This window comes from Nannobrachium achirus (genome assembly GCF_963921795.1).
Source record: "Nannobrachium achirus genome assembly, contig: SCAFFOLD_559, whole genome shotgun sequence".
Taxonomy (NCBI): domain Eukaryota; kingdom Metazoa; phylum Chordata; class Actinopteri; order Myctophiformes; family Myctophidae; genus Nannobrachium; species Nannobrachium achirus.
Window position 1 is genome coordinate 2,050 of NW_027665042.1, and position 20,451 is coordinate 22,500.

Below are 20,451 nucleotides of genomic sequence, written 5' to 3' on the forward strand. Positions count from 1 at the left end.
TCAGCACTACATTGTACAGTGTACTGTAAAAGAGCAAGACAAGTATTAGTTTTAGTCTAATTTTAGTCGACTAAATATCATACGTTTTTAGGCGATGGAAATCTACAGTTGATTTAGTCAACTAAAATGTATTTTATGATGGCATCGTAATGACTGATGTTACACTTATGGATGCAGGGAACGCTGTCTCTTTTACACAGGGCCGTGCAGAGAGCACTGAGAGGGCAGGTGCCCAAACCCTTTTACACAGGGCCGTGCAGAGAGCACTGAGGGGGCAGGTGCCCAAACCCTCACAGGGCCGTGCAGAGAGCACTGAGAGGGCAGGTGCCCAAACCCTCACAGGGCCGTGCAGAGAGCACTGAGAGGGCAGGTGCCCAAACCCTTTTACACAGGGCCGTGCAGAGAGCACTGAGGGGGCAGGTGCCCAAACCCTTTTACACAGGGCCGTGCAGAGAGCACTGAGGGGGCAGGTGCCCAAACCCTCACAGGGCCGTGCAGAGAGCACTGAGAGGGCAGGTGCCCAAACCCTTTTACACAGGGCCGTGCAGAGAGCACTGAGAGGGCAGGTGCCCAAACCCTCACAGGGCCGTGCAGAGAGCACTGAGGGGGCAGGTGCCCAAACCCTTTTACACAGGGCCGTGCAGAGAGCACTGAGAGGGCAGGTGCCCAAACCCTTTTACACAGGGCCGTGCAGAGAGCACTGAGAGGGCAGGTGCCCAAACCCTCACAGGGCCGTGCAGAGAGCACTGAGGGGGCAGGTGCCCAAACCCTTTTACACAGGGCCGTGCAGAGAGCACTGAGGGGGCAGGTGCCCAAACCCTTTTACACAGGGCCGTGCAGAGAGCACTGAGGGGGCAGGTGCCCAAACCCTTTTACACAGGGCCGTGCAGAGAGCACTGAGAGGGCAGGTGCCCTTTCACAACAGAAACGTAGCTATCGTGCCAGTCAGAGTGACAGGTCCATTGAACCATCACTTATAGAACACACTGCTTCAGACCACCAACAAGCCAAACCCCCGTTTCTACACGTCGTGGAGCCCTACCCAGTCTGGTGTAGCTTTTGCAGTTACCTTAAAGATGGGGTGCCATGATTTATCCCCCTCTAAAACATGATTATACTATTATGATTATACTAGGAGGAAGATCTTTTCAAAAAAAAGTATACAGAAAGAGTTAAAATTATGTTTTTATGTGGCCACACCCACCAGTTCATTGGTATGCGTGGTTTTCATGGTGGGTGGTGACCCAGCTGAAGTTAGCCACACCCACAGTGTTGGGTGAATGGTAATTAGGGGAGGGGTTGATTCTGTGATGTAATAAGTATCTGTGTTTTTGGACCGGCATGTTTGACCCCACAAGGTGGCAGCCTCCAGCTAAAACCCAAATAAAAAGGGAATACATAATTGCTCATAACAACCACACCATGGGGTCTAATGAAGTACTGTCAACCTCCTAGACGCGTTATTTGGAATTGCACATGAGTTCTGGGCAAACCCCGCCCATGGAAGCTTTTGATTGGCTGAACTGGCGCTAGGGAGCGCTCCTTTTTGTTCGCTTGGACCGCATGGAGGTGCGATCACTTAAACCTAACCCTAACTCTAACCCTAACCCCAACCTTAACCTCAGTGAAACTAACGCTCTGAGTAACTAACCTGCCGACGGATGTGAAAACAAACGGCTCCGCCAGAACTCATGTGCAATTCCAAATAACGCCTCCTAGACACATGAAAACCAGAAAAAATACAAAACTATGGCACCGCCTCTTTAACTGTTACCCTGGAAAACAGAGCAAGGCTTTGCTCATAGGCTGCACTCAGACTGGCAGCACGCACACACAAGCACACACGCACACACGCACGCAGACTCACACTCACACACACACACACACACACACACACACACACACAAGCACACACAAGCACACACGCAGACTCACACTCACACACACCTGAGCAACTGCGCCCACTTTCCCCCCCGGTTTCAGATCATTAAAGGAGGGAATGTCTTTGTAGAAACATCATGTTGCCAGCAGGCTTACAGAGCGTCTCGTTCCACCCACATAAAACATGGAGTTAAACAGCATAAAGTATGTCACGTACTTCATGTAGATTCAACCAGCACACAGCAGCAGCTAACTGTCCCATGGGACACTAGCTGACCACAGCAACAAGAAGACATCATAACTAGACACCATAAAAGGTCCTAAACAAAACAGGTGCTGCTGGAGCCTTTCTCCTGCCCTACTAAATGTTTACAGAGAAAAGACAGAATATTCTCTTATTCTCATATCATCAACATCATGACACATAGATTACAGTACATACATCGCTAAAGCAGGTGTCATTTATTTCACTCTATCGCACGCACGCACGCACGCACGCACGCACGCACACACACACACACACACACACACACACACACACACACACACACACACACACACACACACACACACACACACACACACACACACACACACACACACACACACACAGTGACTCACGCAGACAGCTGTCCTTGCTCTCCTGGTATCCCGGCTTGCAGACGCATCGACCAATAGGAACCAGCCATCCTCCGTCTGCGCTGCAGTACATCTTAGGAGGCTCCGCCTCCTCGGAGGCGTTGACGACGCAGACGCCTCGAACCTCCACCAGAGCAGAGTCTCCACCCGTCACCGTGTCGGGGAACACCGCTAGGTTGAGCACCGTGAGGGGACACTTCTTATAGAACACCCTGGAGGCAGAGAGACGGGAAAGTACTCTAATGCAGGTCTTCAACAGGGGGTCCTCAGAGTTACTACAGGGGCTCCTCAAAATCTTTGTTTGATAGAAACTTTTTTTCTCCTTTTGTATATTAGCCACTTGAACCCTAACGTCCATATTCTGAGAACTTTAGCCAAAAAATAGCAGATCTACAAGCTCACAACACGCGAGGCGTTGTGAGCTTGTAGATCTGCTATTTTTGGCAAAGAGGTTTGGTGTAGAGGGGAAAAAGAGCAGACTAAGTACAGAGTGAAAGGTCAAGTTTATTAAGTATTGACGGTTCAAGTGGTTAAATATCTGAAAACACAAATTGACATGAATCCAAAATACACTGATGATTGTGCTGTCAAACAATGAAGCTATATGGAATCTATGAACAGGTTGTGGGGGTCCCTGCTTCATCTCTCTCTCAGCTAAGGGGTCCTTGGCCTGAAAACGTTGAAGACCCCTGCTCTAATATAAATACTACAACATGTATTTATCTTCTTATAGAACACCCTGGAGGCAGAGGGACAGGAAAGTACTCTAATGTAAATTAGGGATGCGGTATCGGTACTCGCAGTATCGGTACTCGCCCCGATACCGTCCTATGTTGCTGTACTCGTACTCGTCCCATATTGCTCACGGCAGCGCCAGACACCATTTTGTTTCATAAATATTTCACAAATTGATATGTTGGTAACAACATATCAAAAGTCCTAAGACACAGTTTTGTGTGTGTTAGTTCAACTAATGAACAGTGTTTTCACCTTCTCTCACTCTAGGCATGACAACATCATTATTTAAAGCATTTTATTTTGGAGCGCCACACACTATTTAAGCACTTGTACAGAAACTTAACTTACAGTATCGGTATTTGGTATCGGCAAGTACTCACTCGTACTTGTACTTGGTCAGCAAAAAAGTGGTACCGGGACATACCTAATGTAAATACTACAACATGTATTTAGCAATTATTTTGCATAATCGTCATGTAAAATGTCATAATCGTGACAGCCCTATGATTGATTGAAGGATTTATTGAAGTTCTGCATAAGAAAAAGTACAGTTTCATGATGGTACAATTCACTGGTACAAGGTCAACTAAAAGGAGATCCTAGTAAGATTTTCAGTTTATTTACACAGAAACACTTCATGTAGGCCTATCTCATATAACATTGAAAGACAGACGGATAGAACACAGTACTATGCATAATTATCAACAACAAAAGGAAAAAAAGAAGTCATGAAGAAGACAAACAATAAAATAAAAGGAAAGTAATAAGAAAAAGCAGACGTTTACAGTAGAAGTGTCTACGTGCAGAGAATGTTAGAGAGGCAGGGGCTGAAATGTCTAAAAGGGCCTTTTGCAGACCTCCAAGCTCACAACTTCATTCATGTGAGCTTGGAGCTCTGCTATATATGATACCACACTAAACTAAGCAAAACAAGGCAATGTGGCGTAACGGCACGGATTTCTACACAGAGAGGGCAATTCTTTCAACATAAGATGCTGCATTCAAGTTCAGTAGAGTTTGGACAAGACAATTCTCTTGAATGCTGCCTTCAGGTATGGCATGGAAAGAGGGGGCATTTGCATTTCTTTCACCATAGTAAAAACTGCATTCATGGTCTGGAGAGGACACTTTTTACAGACCGATTAAAGGGCAGGGGCTCAAGCCCCCTTTGATGTATATGTGTGCACGTGCCTGTACCTGAGTAAATGTAAGCCATTTACCATGAGAGGGAGTGGGTTGTTGGCTGATTTACCACTGTTTCAGGGATGTGACACGAGGCCAAGCCGAGAGCCAAACAACCCTGAAACAGTGGTAAATCAGCCAACAACCCACGACCCTCGAATGGTAAATGGCTTTTCTACCACTTCTACCATATAAATGAAAGAAAACACAGTTGTAACTTGCAAGGTTATTTAGTTACAATCAACTGCAACACAACAGTGGGCGGGGTCCATGAGCCAACTCAAGGTTGTTGACTGATTTACCACAGTTTTAAGCCAATCAGAATCCAGTATCTGAACATGTGACCACAGAAAGTGGTAGAAGTACTTAGTTACTGTACCTGACAGACACCAGGGCGATGCAGGCTCCAAGGTCCTGGAAGGCCAGATAGAAACCCTTCTTACTGAGGTTACTGATGTCACGAACCTCTGTGTTTAACTTCATCACACGATCTCCTACATCCACCTGGAGAGGAGAGGAGAGGAGAGGAGAGGAGAGGAGAGGAGAGGAGAGGAGAGGAGAGGAGAGGGGGGGAGAGGAGAGGAGAGGAGGGGAGGGGAGGGGAGAGGAGAGGAGAGGAGAGGGGAGGAGAGGGGAGGGGAGGGGAGGGGAGGGGAGGAGAGGAGAGGAGAGGAGGGGAGGGGAGGGGAGGGGAGGAGAGGGGAGGGGAGGAGAGGAGAGGGGAGGAGAGGAGAGGGGAGGGGAGGGGAGGGGAGGGGAGGGGAGGGGAGGGGAGGGGAGGGGAGGGGAGGAGAGGAGAGGGGAGGAGAGGGGAGGGGAGGGGAATTAAATCAATTTCTCTATCTTAATAACCCATTTAGAGCCCGGATATGGAAGGGTTAAGTTGTTCCTGCATTTTGTCCCGTTCGCTGCCATTCTCTTATTTTGAAGGCCGGAAGTAGATTGTGCTGACGATTCCTCTTGACGATGGTTCTTGACTCACCCGTTCCTGTTCAGATGGTAAACAGAGATCTAAGATGGCGGCCTCCATACTTTAGCTATTTTATCGGGTAACATGCCAGCATTTGCATCAAAAGTCTTTTTTTGGAGAAAATGGACTGTAAATTTCAGAATAGACATTGTTTCCTATGGGCCGCGGCACTTTTGCATGCACGTTGGACGTGCGATGGAGACGAATCGCGGACTTCACCCGTGCCAGGCTTATTCACCGGACCGAGGGTAACCAGCGCCAGCTTTACTGTATATACAGTATATTTCGTGCGACATCGCGGGATGGGCACTAGATTAGTTAAATATAGGGTATTTCGGGTTGGGTTGGGTTCGGGCAGAAAGTGAGAACTCTACATGTCGTCAGTGAGCCACGGTGATAAGAAACGCGGGGACGTTTTTCCTCCCTGTAGCTGAGCAGAGGCCACGGCCAACACGGAAGGGCTATGCTTGCCGTTTGGTCCGATTCATTATTATTAATCGGACCTAAAGGCATGGCTCATCCATACCTCTAAAACCTGATCAACCCCTACAACCCCCACCCGTTCACTCAGATCAGCCAACACATGCGGGGATGCTGACAGAACCCTCGCTAAAAACCCCAGGACAAAAATCCACTCGTCCGAGACTCTTCTCCCTCCTGGCCCCCAAGCTGTGGAATAAACTCCCTGTTGCACAAAGAACTACAGACTCACTCAAATAGCTGATCTACAAGCTCACAACGTGTTGATGTAGATCGTCTATTTGAAGTACTTAAAAAAAATCTCAAGATGAAAAAAGGCAAAGAAGGATAAGGGGTTAGGATATGCATGTAAATACAGCTAGCTGTATGTCGAAAATCCTCAGCAATAGACCTTATTCACACCGCGGCCGTATTGGATCACATAATATGAGTTCTGTTCAACCAATTTCTTTTGACCAAATTGACAAATAGGCAGATGACAACATCAACATCCCCAAAAGGATTAAATAGAAGGGCTACAGTAGATTGATTACATCCATGGTAAGGATATTCAAGGTAAGTTAGGTTGCAACCTTACTGTGTACAAAGTCTTGCTATCTGTGCAGTGCTTGCTCCACCATCATATTAACTATTTGTTGTTAGATTGTTCCTGGTTAATATGCAAACATCAAGATACAGTAAGTTAATATGATGGCAAGCACTAGTCTGCATACTGTAGCAAGTCGTTGTACAGAGTAACAGTAACAGTGCAACCTAACTACCATGAATATTGTGGATGTACCCTTCTATTTAATCCTTTTGGGGATGTTGATGTTGTCATCTGCCCATTTGTTGATTTGGTAAAAATAAATTGGTTGAAGAGAACTCATATTTTGGGACCATCGCTCCATTGTTTACAATGGTTTGTAATGCAGGCTGCTATCCCATGTGATCCAAGATGGCCGCAGTGTGAAAGGTCTATTCCAATGCAACAAGACATCATAGAACTCCTCCTGAACCTGGGCCCTGGGTACGAGGAGTCACTGGGGCCCCCCATGAATGTTCTGCATAGGGGGAGGAGGGGGTTTGACCCATTTAGACTGCATGGGAACACATTATTGTGTGCTTTAACTATTGAAAAATAGCAGATATACAAGCTCACAGCGAACTTGTGGATCTGCTATTTATTTTTGAAAAATCTTGAATATTTCAAATCCTTCTAAGGTTTTTTGAAACTCAAACTTTTTCATGTGAAGGACCCCCAACATGATACGTATTTGGCCACGGACCCCCATCTCAAAATATTTAGTTCCAGGGACCACCCAGAAGCAACATGTCAGTTACAACCGTTTGCATAAAAAAATACATATACCGGTATTCAAAGATTTGCATTTTCACAACTTTTCAAAAATAGCAGATCTACAAGCTTGCAGCGAGGCACTCGGTGCCGCGCTGTGAGCTTGTATATCTGCTATTTTTCAATAGCTAAAGTATAAAATAATTCCAGGCCCCTCCACCTTGGGCCCTGGTAACTCAGTCCCACTCCCTATACAGTATATATAGTCCCAATATTGTCTGCCCTTCTTGTTGTCAAGGCAAAAAAAACAACAACATGTCACTCTCTTTCAATTATATTCAATAACATTTTGTTTACGTGGTTAATAGCATCATTTCTGTAGAAGCAGAATCAATAATATGCCTAATTAATTTAGAAACAAAATATTCAGAGGAGAAGAGAGATAATGAAGGATGTGTTTGTGGCAGCTACAAAGCTGCATTCTAACCAGTGTTGCCAAATCTGTCTAATAGAATTAGAATGCTTTAGCTATAGAAAAATAGCAGATATACAAGCTCACTATAGATCTGCTATTTTTGAAAAAAGTAGTGAAAATGTGTGCAAATCTTTGAATATATGTATTTTTAAAGCGAACGTTTGTAACTCAAATTTTGCTTCTGGGTGTTCCCTGGAACTAGATATTTTGAGATGGGGGGTCCGTGGCCAAATACATAACATTTTGGGGGTCCTTCACATGAAAAGGTTTGAGAACCACTGACATAGTAGTCTCTCAAGAACAGATTAACTGAGCTCCAGTTGAGTGAAAAGGACCTTTTCTTTTTGACGATGGCTGGCCAGATTGCTGACATAGAAACATAGTTTTTTTTTTTTTTCAAAAAATCTTCAAAAGACACTTATAGAATCGGGTCAAAATTCGAATTTTCATGATTTTTCAAAAACAGCAGATCTAGAAGCTTGCAGCGCGGCACTGGGTGCCGCGCTGCAAGCTTGTAGATCTGCTGTTTTTCAATAGTTAAAGCAACAAAATAATGATACAGAATAATGTGTACCCGTTCTGAGTGGGTTCATATAATCACCTGGTAAACGGATAAGAATAATCCCAGCATAGCAGTCCAAGATAATCCATGAGAGGAGATGGGAGACAACACGTGTTGTGGATGTGAGCGTAACATTTTACATCCTTTAGAGAGTTTAACACTGCAGCTAGCCTAGCCTAGCATTAGCACAGAGAGAGCTTGACTCAAGGTACTAGTGTTGTTGCCACTTGCCAGGTTCTGTTAACTTGCGGGAGAAACAAGCAAACAGGTCTATAGAAATAAGCCAACAAAGTTGCAAACTATGGGGCTGTTAAGTATGACGTCATTTTGTAGGCAGAGGAGAATTTCTGCCCCCAGTTTCCGTGAATCTTTTTACTATTTTTACTATTTACACATTTTTCTTCTCTTTGTTGTTGAAAGGAAAGTGTTAGAATGATACTTTAGTCGTTATTTTTTAGTCGTTGTTTTTTGAAATAGCGAGGGACAGAAAATGCTCTGGGGGCAGATTCTCCTCTGCCTACAAAATGATGTCACGGCTTAAAAGCCCCATAGGGAAGGCCAGTCAAACGTTATTGTCTAATCATATTAAGAACAGAAACATGTTCATGCCAAGAGCAAGGACCCCAAATCTTTTTACAAAATACCTTACAACAATACTATCCTAAAGTGGCTTATAATAAACAGATTTGGCAACAATGGCTCAAATGCAGCTTGTAGCAGTAGGTTATTTGAAATGTTCAAAAATGATTTTCAAAATAGAAAAAAAAAGAAAAAAAAAACGTTTAGAGATAAGGGGTAAGGCTGTTGAACCAAAGCTGCACTAATTTGAAAAAAAAAAAAAAAAAAAAAGCCATGTATAAAAAGTCATCCATGTTGGATAGTTTAAATATATATATTTTTTAAAGGGATTTCACTAAAAAAAAAAAAAAAAAAAACTTTTGGTCACTATCATCTAATCAGGCTTTTATGAACACCCTGTAGAGTTTTTAATTTGCTTGATTCAATATTTAAATATTTGATGTAAATGTTACCAGGCCCTCCAGGCCCAGGGCCTCTCCCCACACACACCCATTGTAACTTCAAACTCCATTTTAACCATGCTAGATTCATTAAAAACGCCCATTATTTTTTTTCTGGTGACTCATATTACTCAGATAACCTTTTTCATTTTTTTTTAATAATTATTTTTTGTATTTCATGGAGTCACTATTACACCAACCAGGTACAGTATGTTGCACTGGGTGAGTGTAAGCCTTATTCACGGCCCGCCCACACAGCAAATTTCTCAGCATCCCCCGGGTGCTGACATCAATTTAGAAGGGGAAACTATAACAGAAATTGCTGGACTTAAAGCCAACAAATCATCATTTCGAACGGTAAAGTAAATTATAATGCTTTGTGCCTTTTACTATCTTGTGTTCTTGATCATGCTAGCCGTATTTTATACTTTACTATTCGGAAATTGCATTAAATTTGCCATTTATGTGTTAACTCTATGGGCTTATAGTAGGATTTTCCCCTTCAAAACGTGACTTCAGCTCCCGGGGGATGCTGAGTGGGCGGGCCGTGAATAGGGCTAATCGAACATGTTTATTATTTCTTCATCATGTGTGTGTGTGCGTGCGTGCGTGCGTGCGTGCGTGCGTGCGTGCGTGCGTGCGTGCGTGCATGCGCGTGTGCGCTTGCGTGCGTGTGTGCGTGTGCATGCCTACCTGTGTGAAGCTCTCATCAGCAGCGATGGTGTCTATCTTGACGTACTGACTCTCCTTGATGAACCACAGGTTGGCGCTGTTGGACTCGTAGTAGAACATGTTGAACGTCTGGAAATCAATAAACAAACACACCAAATATAAAACCTGTACGACTGAACATTAAAAGGTGCGCTCGTTTTCTGGCGCGAGGCGGATGTCCCCGTGGTGCAAATAAATTGCATTAAACTTGTGATTTCTGTGTTAACTCTATGGGCTTTTAGCAGGGTTTACCCTTCAACCGTGACGTCAGCACCAGGAAGTTGCTGAGTGGGCCTGAAGTTTGTCCCTCGGTTTCCCTCGTTGTAGACATAGAAATACAGAAACTAGATCTGCAGCCAGAGAAACGGAGGACAAAAGTGATCCCGCCGCCATTGTTATTTATGTGCGCTCCAGATTTGAGACTATAGTGTTACGGGAGCTGCTGCTACTGTACACACCCCCACACCCCCCCACCCTAAAAAAAGTTCCCCCTCTTCTGTGTTGCCTAGAAATGGAGGATTGGTTTTGGAGTTTGTATTGTTAAGTACAACAGTGTGATGTCATCACATTTACAATACAAACCCCAAAATCAATCTTACCAGGCCCTCCAGGCCCAGGGCCTCTCCCCACACACACCCATTGTAACTTCAAACTTCATTTTAACCATGATAGATTCATTAAAAAAAACACACAATATTTTTTTCTGGTGACTCATATTACCCTCCTAATACGTGAGCAGGCCGTGATAACTTTTTTCATTTATTTTTAATAATTATTTTTTGTATTTCATTTTTTTCCATTTACCAAAGAATTAGTAAAAATAAATGAAAATTAAAGCTGCAAGCAGCGATGACCGGGCCCTCGCAGCTCTACCCACGTCACAAGGGGCAGCGGTTTCACTATTAGACTTATTGCCCTTTTACACTTATTGCCCTATTACACTATTACACTATTACACTATTACACTTATTGCCCTTTTACACTTATTGTACTATTACACTATTACACTTATTACACTATTACAATATTACACTTATTGCACTATTACACTATTACACTTATTACACTATTACACTTATTGCCCTTTTACACTTATTGTCCTATTACACTATTACACTTATTACACTATTACACTATTACACTATTACACTTATTGCACTATTACACTATTACACTTATTACACTATTACACTTATTGTGCTATTACACTATTACACTTATTACACTATTACACTTATTACACTATTACACTATTACACTTATTACACTTTTACATTTATTGTGCTATTACACTATTACACTTATTACACTTATTACACTATTACACTTATTGCGCTATTACACTATTACACTTATTACACTATTACACTTATTGCGCTATTACACTATTACACTTATTACACTATTACACTATTACACTATTATACGTATTACACTATTACACTTATTTCGCTATTACACTATTACAATATTACACTTATTACACTATTACACTTATTACACTATTACACTTATTACACTATTACACTTATTGCGCTATTACACTATTACCCTTATTACACTATTACACTTATTGTGCTATTACACTATTACACTTATTACACTATTACACTTATTACACTATTACACTATAACACTTATTACACTATTACACTTATTACACTATTACACTTATTACACTATTACACTATTACACTTATTACACTTATTACACTAATACACTATTACACTTAATACACTATTACACTTATTGCGCTATTACAGTTATTACACCTAGACACAGTTACACTATTGCACTTATTACAAACCATTGAAAAGATAGCAAATAGGAACTATCAATAATCGACCAATAAGAAGAGGGGGCGGGGTTAAGTTAAACCAATTAAGGTGAAGGACCCTTAGTCAAGTCATATGATACCAGCCACAACTCTGTACGATAAACGGTTGATGAGTAACAGCCAAAAAAAGGAACAATCAAGTTTCGGCCAATCAGAAGAGGGGGCGGGGCTTAGTTAAACCAATTAAGGTGAAGGACTCTTAGTCAAGTCATATGATACCAGCCACAACTCTGTACGATAAACGGTTGATGAGTAACAGTCAAAAAAAGGAACAATCAAGTATGGACCAATCAGAAGAGGGGGCACTTCCTGTTTGGTGAAGGAAGTTTGACGCTTCGCCACGGGCACGCCGTTTTACGAAAACTCACAATTTTGATAACTTTTTATCGTTAAGGTGTCTTGAGTATGCCGAGCGAATGTGAAGTTGATCCGACTAACTCCCTAGGAGGAGTTCGTTAAAGTGCGACCCGTGAAAACGGCCATAAATGTGCCAAAACGCCACTAATTAGTCAAAATGGCTGACTTCCTGTTTGGTTTCGGACATGGCGCCAAGAGACTTTTTTGTGAGTCCTGACATGATACAGTGTGTACCGATTTTCGTACATGTAGGTGAAACCGTATGGTGGGGCTTGAGGCACAAAGTTTTGTAGGGGGCGCTATTGAGCCATTAGGCCACGCCCCCTTTAGATTTGTTTTAAATACGAAGATTTTTGCCACTTGTGATGTGTGTGCAAAGTTGCGCAACTTTTGGAGTACGTTTTGCGGCTCAAAAACGCGATTTATTCGGGGGAATAATAAGAAGAAGAAGAATCTTTACGATTACAATAGGGTCCTCACACACTGTGTGTGCTCGGGCCCTAACAAGTTATTGAAAAAACACAGCCTGCGCGTATTAGGAGGGTAAAATGAGGCAACAGAAAAAATAATGGGTGTTTTTAATGAATCTATCATGGTTAAAATGGAGTTTGAAGTTACAATGGGTGTGTGTGGGGAGAGAAGCCCATATTATGCTGTTTCCCTGTTGAAAGTGGAATATCCCTTTAAGCATAAAAAGGCTAGACTGGAGATGTGGCGTAACGGCATGGATTTCTACACAGAGAGGGCAGTTATTTCGACATAAAAGGCAGCATTCAAGTTCAGGAGAGTTTGGACAAGGCAATTCTCTTGAACGCTGCCTTCAGGTATGGCATGGAAAGAGGGGACATTTGCATTTCTTTCACCATAGTAAAAACTGCATTCATGGTCTGGAGAGGGCACTTTTTACAGAGGGCAGGGGCTCAAGCCCCCTTTGATGTCTATGTGTTTACGTGCCTAACTGGCACAACTGGCAGCACCCATTAAGTAGCACCCACCTCCTTGCAGCACCCATAAAGTAGCACCCACCTACTTGCAGGTGCCGGGCACCCATAAAAGCAGCACCCATAAAAGCAGCACCCATCTTAGTCCATGGGCCATACGAGATTTCGGTATCGGAAAGGTGGCAAAGGTTATCATGCATTTTTGAAAAGCTCTATATCTGTAGATTATATTTTATCAGCCGCTAGAGTTGGTGTCCCATTAACTTTACATTACAGGGGAAAAAAAGCTAAAAATTAATGTGCTTCAAGTAACATATGAGGGGTCAAACTAGGGGTTTTTCATGATTCTAAATCCATTGCAAGCATCTGTTTTGCACAACAACAAAAAAATCCTTGGGCTAAAACGGACCCCACAAAAGTGTGAAAAGTGATTAGGCCTACTTTTCATCACTAAACCATAGTCTTGTGGGGCCATTTTGTAGCCCAGGGAATGTTTTTGCAAAACAGATGCTTGCAATGGATTCAGAATCATGAAAAAACCCTAGTTAGACCCCTCATATGCTACTTAAAGCAGATTCATTTTTAGCTTTTTTTCCTGTAATGTAAAGTTAATGGGAGTTAATGATAACACCATTTTAGCTGTGTCTCAGAAAGGGTTATCATACCAAAATATAATCTACAGAATAATAGAGCTTTTCAAAAATGCATGATAACCTTTGCCACCTTTCCGATACCGACATCTCCTATGACCCATGCAGGCCCGGATCTACCATATGGGCACTTTGGGCACGTGCCCAGGGGCCCCTGGGCATCAAGGGCCCTCAAAAAAGGAAAACAAAGAAAAATGATCGTGTGTTAAGTACAATGTACAATATTTCATGAAAGTCAAGTCAACTGGTTAAAACTCCGCCGGGCCGCACACAGTTGGCACGCTGAGCCAACTGCTGCTGCAGATGTTATATTGGACCTACATGCCTACATAAAACATTTTGCGCACACACAGGGGCCCCTTGGCGCTTCAGTGCCCAGGGGCCCTCTGAGATGTTAATCCAGCCCTGGGCCCATGGACTACCTCCTAGCAGCACCCAAGCAGCAGCACCCACCTCCTTGCAGGTCCCTGGCACCCCAGGCAGGCTGTTGCAGTCTCTCAGGGTGAACTTGATCTCCACGTAGACGCGTTGTGCTCCGTCCCTCCCGATGTGACGCGTCCTCAGCCAGTTGTTCTGGTTGGCCTCCATCACGTTGCACACCTGGTACGTCCTCATGGCAACGTTACGCTCATCCATAACGCTTATCTCCTCCCACTGAGAGAGAGAGAGAGAGAGAGAGAGATAGAGAGACATTAACATTACACTGAGAGAGAGAGAGAGAGAGACCTGGTACGTCCTCATGGCCACGTTACGCTCATCCATAACGCTTATCTCCTCCCACTGAGAGAGAGAGAGAGAGAGAGAGAGAGAGAGTGACATTAACATTACACTGAGAGAGAGAGAGAGAGAGAGAGAGAGAGAGAGAGAGAGAGACCTGGTAGGTCCTCATGGCCACGTTACGCTCATCCATAACGCTTATCTCCTCCCACTGAGAGAGAGAGAGAGAGAGTGACATTAACATTACACTGAGAGAGAGAGAGAGAGAGAGAGACATTAACATTACACTGAGAGAGAGAGAGAGAGAGAGAGAGAGAGAGAGAGACCTGGTAGGTCCTCATGGCCACGTTACGCTCATCCATAACGCTTATCTCCTCCCACTGAGAGAGAGAGAGAGAGAGTGACATTAACATTACACTGAGAGAGAGAGAGAGAGAGAGAGACATTAACATTACACTGAGAGAGAGACCTGGTACGTCCTCATGGCCACGTTACGCTCATCCATCACAATGATCTCCTCCCACTGTGAGAGAGAGAGACATTAACATTACACTGAGAGAGAGAGAGAGACCGTAAAGAGGGGGGGCCATAGTTTTGTACTTTTTCTGTTTTGCATGTGTCTATGGAGTTAACAAGCTTTGTTCCTACTCTCACCTTGGAGTTTAAGTATCTTGGGGTCTTGTTCCCGAACCAGTAAGACTCCCTAATCGGGAGATAAGCGACCGTGTGATTTTAGGCCAAAATGTGTAGGAGCAGTGTCCAAAAATGTGTTGAAAAAAATCGGCCTGACGGTGGCGCTATATGGGACAGATCCATGTTGATGACATGAGTGTAGACATACTGTGTACCGATTTGCGTGATTTTAGGGCAAAATCTATAGGAGTAGTGTCCAAAAATGTGTTTTAAAAAATCGGCCTGAAGGTGGCGCTAAATGGGACAGATCTATGTTGATGACATGAGTGTAGAGCAAGTGTGTACCGATTTGCGAGATTTTAGGGCAAAATTTGTAGGAGCAGTGGCCAAAAATGTGGTTTAAAAAATTGGCCTGAAGGTGGCGCTATATGGGACAGATCCATGTTGATGAGATGAGTGTAGACATAATGTGTACCGATTTGCGTGATTTTAGGGCAAAAATTGTAGGAGCAGTGTCCAAAAATGTGTTTTGCAAGAATCGGCCTCATGGTGAAGAGGGCCATGTGAGAATTGATGGGTGGAGGTTGTGGTTTGGCAGGCAAGGAGTGTGTGTGCAAAATTTGGCATGGATCGGGGGCAACGGTTGCGGAGATATGAGCAGGGCAAAAGTGTGACGTGTGACGTGTGACGTGTGACGGACGGACAGACGGACAGACAGACAGCCGGTGGAGGTTTTGATAGTAAGTGCGACCTGACGGTCGCAATGAGAGAAAGGGGAAGACGGAGAAGGAGTTCACTTGCTAAACTGCACTGTTGTGAAGAAAAAAAGAGTTGAGCCGGAAGGCAAAGCTCTCTGTCTTTCGAGCAATCTTCGTTCCCACTCTCACCTATGGTCATGAAGTGTGGGTCATGACCCAAAGTATAAGGTCGCGGGTGCAAATGGCCGAAATGGGTTTCCTCAGACGGGTGGCTGGTATCTCCCTTAGAGATAGGGTGAGAAGTTCAGTCACCCGAGAGAGACTTGGAGTAGAACCGCTGCTCCTTCACTTGGAAAGGAGTCAGCTTAGGTGGTTCGGGCATCTAGTACGGATGCCCCCCGAGCGCCTTCCTAGGAAGGTCCTCGATGCACGTCCCACTGGGAGGAGACCCCGTGGCAGACCAAAGACCAGATGGAAGGATTATATCTCCAAACTGGCTTGGGAACGCCTCAGGATAAGGAACTCTGTAAATCCCAGTTGGAACTTTTACCCCCGCGACCTGATTCCAGATAAGCGGTTGAAGATGGATGGATGGATGGAAAAACTGTTTTGTGTTTGTGCACAATTTCAAATAATTTGAAAGCTTTGGTGCTATTTTTGGCCCAAAGGTTTTATAACCAAGTGAATGCAAAAAAAAAGAACACATTGAAACAACGATCTAATTTGTTTTGGCAACCTAAACACATGTTTTCTCATGGCAATAAAGTCCCTTTGAATTGAATTGAATTCAACTGACACTAGGAGAGGAGAGGAGAGGAGAGGAGAGGAGAGGAGAGGAAGATAAATGGACGGAGCAGCCATTAGAGGAGGACTCAGAGTGAGAGGAGAGGCAGAAAGAGGATTAGAAGAGGCTACAATAATGAACTGCATGGTGTTTAAGATGCTTGTAAAACTAACAGCTTTATTCAGCTTCTCTGCCAGCTCACTGTAGTCAGTAACACTCAGGTCAAAGTGGAGTTAACAGTTTAATCACGCGTTAAAGGGCTCCGTGTTCAGTATGAAAGTGCATATATGAACTTTAGACTTAGACTCTTAGTGCAAAGCAATACTGTACCTACTACCTACCGATCCATTACAATAATACACACAGCATAATACGCCCAAAGCCATATCCAAACTATAACAATCAATGTAACTGATAATCAGTAAGAGTTTTTATTTTGAGCACAGTAGTGACAAATGAATAGCTGTGCATTGTGCAAATGCAGGCTTTTCTCAGTACAAGATTTAAGATTGTCTTCATGCCTTTACTGACTTTACCCTCCCTCCATGTGTCCTGCAAGGATTTCAGCCACTCCTAGAAGTTCTCACGTTTCCGTGAGGCGGGTCTTAACTCAAGCCTGGTGGGTTTAGGAAACACGCACATTTTATTCAAGCCGATTGCTGTGCAAAATCAGGGAACGCTATAAGCAAAACCCCCCATAGGGATACAATAGCAGAACAACAGCAACACCTTGACATTCTAGCTTGAATCAGCAGACATAAAAGCACAAGTAGGAAGGTGGAGAAGGCAGCTTGCAGCGTGTATTAAATGCTTCGGCAGGGACGTGCAGAGAATGTTAGAGAGGCAGGGGCTGACATTTCTAAAAGGGCCTTTTGGTGAAAACATTGAAAATAGCAGACCTCCAAGCTCACAACGCGTCACGCTGCGACGCCTTGTGAGCTTGGAGGTCTGCTATTTTCGGTATTTGATACCACACTGAACTAAGCATAATCAAGTGAATACTGGGATTTCTCCACAGAGAGGGCAATTATTTCAACATAAGATGCTGAATTCAAGTTCAGGAGAGTTTGGACAAGACAATTCTCTTGAATGCTGCCTTCAGGTATGGCATGGAAAGAGGGGGCATTTGTATTTCTTTCACCATAGTAAAAATCAAACCTTGGTTCGAAGTGAAGCGGTGAACTTTTATTTTATGTGTTCTAGAGCTATGAACTCTGTGATCTATACATTCTTCCAATTCTGAATGAATGAATGATTTTATCTGGAGGGCCGAATTGTCATGTGAAGCTTGATCAATCCTCAAAGTATGGTCTCATTGGACATTTTTAATCATCCAATCATCAGACCGGGACGGACGTTACACACATATTTTGCATGTATGGGACAGATAAAACCTGTTCATTCTGGACTGGAATGACCATATATGGACATGAATGGGACACACACGGGACACACATGTACGGGACAGATAAAACCTGTTCATTCTGGACTGAAATGACCATATATGGACATGAACGGGACACACAAAGCCACTCCTTGGCCACTCCAAAAACTGCATTCAGTGCACTTTTTACAGACGGATAAACGTGCAGGGGCTCAAGCCCCCTTTGATGTTTATGTGTGCACATGCCTGCGCTTCGGATAACCAAGCACAGGTAGAGAAAGAGATGTGTTTAAAGGAGCCTTCCCTACTGAAGGAGAGCTCTGATTGGAGTATGATGGTGTGATGTAATGACCAGCTGATATGTGAATGAGGAACTGATCCAAAATGCCGCGGCAGGACTGGTCTTCAACCAGCCTAAGTTCTCACATGTCTCTCCCCTTCTCCGCAGCCTCCACTGGCTCCCGGTTGCGGCCCGCACTGAATACAAAACACTGATGCTGACCTTCAAAGCAGCCAATGGTATGGCTCCTCCATACCTCCAAAACCTGATCAACCCCTACACCCCCACCCGTTCACTCAGATCAACACAGGGATGCTGACAGAACCCTCGCTAAAAACCCCGGGACCAGTGTTGTTTTTGACATAGTCATAGTCTTAGTCATAGTTTTAGTCATAGTCTTTTGAATAAAATGTCATTTAGTTTTAGTCATAATTTAGTCACCTGAAAAGTTTTAGTTTTAGTCTCATTTTAGTCGACTAAATATCATAAGATTTTAGGCGACTAAATCTACAGTTGATTTCAACTGAAATGTATTTTGACGGGCCCTAATGGCATCGTAATGACGTTATGATTTTAAACTTGTTTGATTGCTGAAAATAGCAGATCTACAAGCTTACAACGCGTCGCAGATCTCGAGCTTGTAGATCTGCCATTTTCAGCACTCAACACCTGAGAGCAACCAAACATAAAATTACTCTCTTCTCCACCAGTCCCTCCCTTTTAGTCTTTTTAACATCTAGTTTTTATTTTGTTTGATGAAATTGTCAATATATTTAGTCTTAGTTTTAGTCATCACAGCTTAGTTTTTATTTAGTTTTTATTTAGTTTTTAACGCAGTCGACAAGCATTTTTCGTCATAGTTTTAGTCGACGAAATCAACACTGCCCAGGACAAAAATCCACTCATCCAAGACAGTTTGCCTTCCTGGCCCCCAAACTGTGAACTGTGTTGGAGTGAGGGTCTGTTGGACAGTGATGATATCAGCCTGGAGTCCTTGAAATTAAAACGCTTTGATAATAATGATCCTAGTCCAGGTCACTTCTTTGACTTGAGAGCTACTTTTAAAATTACCAGCTCAACATGATCTAACTATGATGTTACCTGAGGGGGCTTTGGACGAGTAGCACTGGGCTTACTTATAAGATAAGCACACTTAAATAGGGAAAAATATGGAAATAGTGGTGGTAAAAAAAGAGTTCATCCCATTCTTTATGGAAGTGGTAGGATTTGGGGTTCTTTGTAAAGCTACTGACTCTTGAAAACAAAGCATGGCCCTTTAGAAGGGAGCTGACAGGCCCTTCTTGATGTAAACCAACCAAGTCAAATTAATTCAATTGAGAGATGCCAAAAAGAGGGTTTTTGTGATCATTTGAAAAATATTTTAATTATATATTTTTTTAAGGGAATGTCATATGGTCTACCTGCACAGCCTTTGTGATCTACTGGTAGATCACCATCTACCTTTGGGCAGCCCTGTCCTAGTCTGACCGTAGGACCACTGGTAATAATGATCCTAGTCTGACCGTAGGACCACTGATAATAATGATCCTAGTCTGACCGTAGGACCACTGGTAATAATGATCCTAGTCTGACCGTAGGACCACTGATAATAATGATCCTAGTCTGACCGTAGGACCACTGATAATAATGATCCTAGTCTGACCGTAGGACCACTGATAATAATGATCCTAGTCTGACTGTAGGACCACTGATAATAATGATCCTAGTCTGACCGTAGGACCACTGATAATAATGATCCTAGTCTGACCGTAGGACCACTGATAATAATGATCCTAGTCTGACCGTAGGACCACTGATAATAATGATCCTAGTCTGACCGTAGGACCACTGATAATAATGATCCTAGTCTGACCGTAGGACCACTGATAATAATGATCCTAGTCTGACCGTAGGACCACTGATAATAATGATCCTAGTCTGACTGTAGGACCACTGATAATAATGATCCTAGTCTGACCGTAGGACCACTGATAATAATGATCCTAGTCTGACTGTAGGACCACTGATAATAATGATCCTAGTCTGACCGTAGGACCACTGATAATAATGATCCTAGTCTGACCGTAGGACCACTGATAATAATGATCCTAGTCTGACCGTAGGACCACTGATAATAATGATCCTAGTCTGACCGTAGGACCACTGATAATAATGATCCTAGTCTGACCGTAGGACCACTGATAATAATGATCCTAGTCTGACCGTAGGACCACTG

The 20,451-nt window shown here is 43.4% G+C and overlaps 1 protein-coding gene across 1 annotated transcript; it reads right to left on the reverse strand.

Annotated features, from left to right (window-relative positions):
- Positions 1-486: 486 nt before the first annotated feature.
- LOC308280649 (ephrin type-A receptor 3-like) lies at positions 487-14,355 on the reverse strand (the record flags this gene model as incomplete). Its single annotated transcript, XM_080754976.1, has 5 exons — positions 487-623; positions 2,503-2,732; positions 4,820-4,944; positions 9,916-10,023; positions 14,173-14,355. Coding segments are annotated over 5 exons (783 nt in total), but the record flags the coding sequence as incomplete, so codon positions are not given.
- Positions 14,356-20,451: the final 6,096 nt, after the last annotated feature.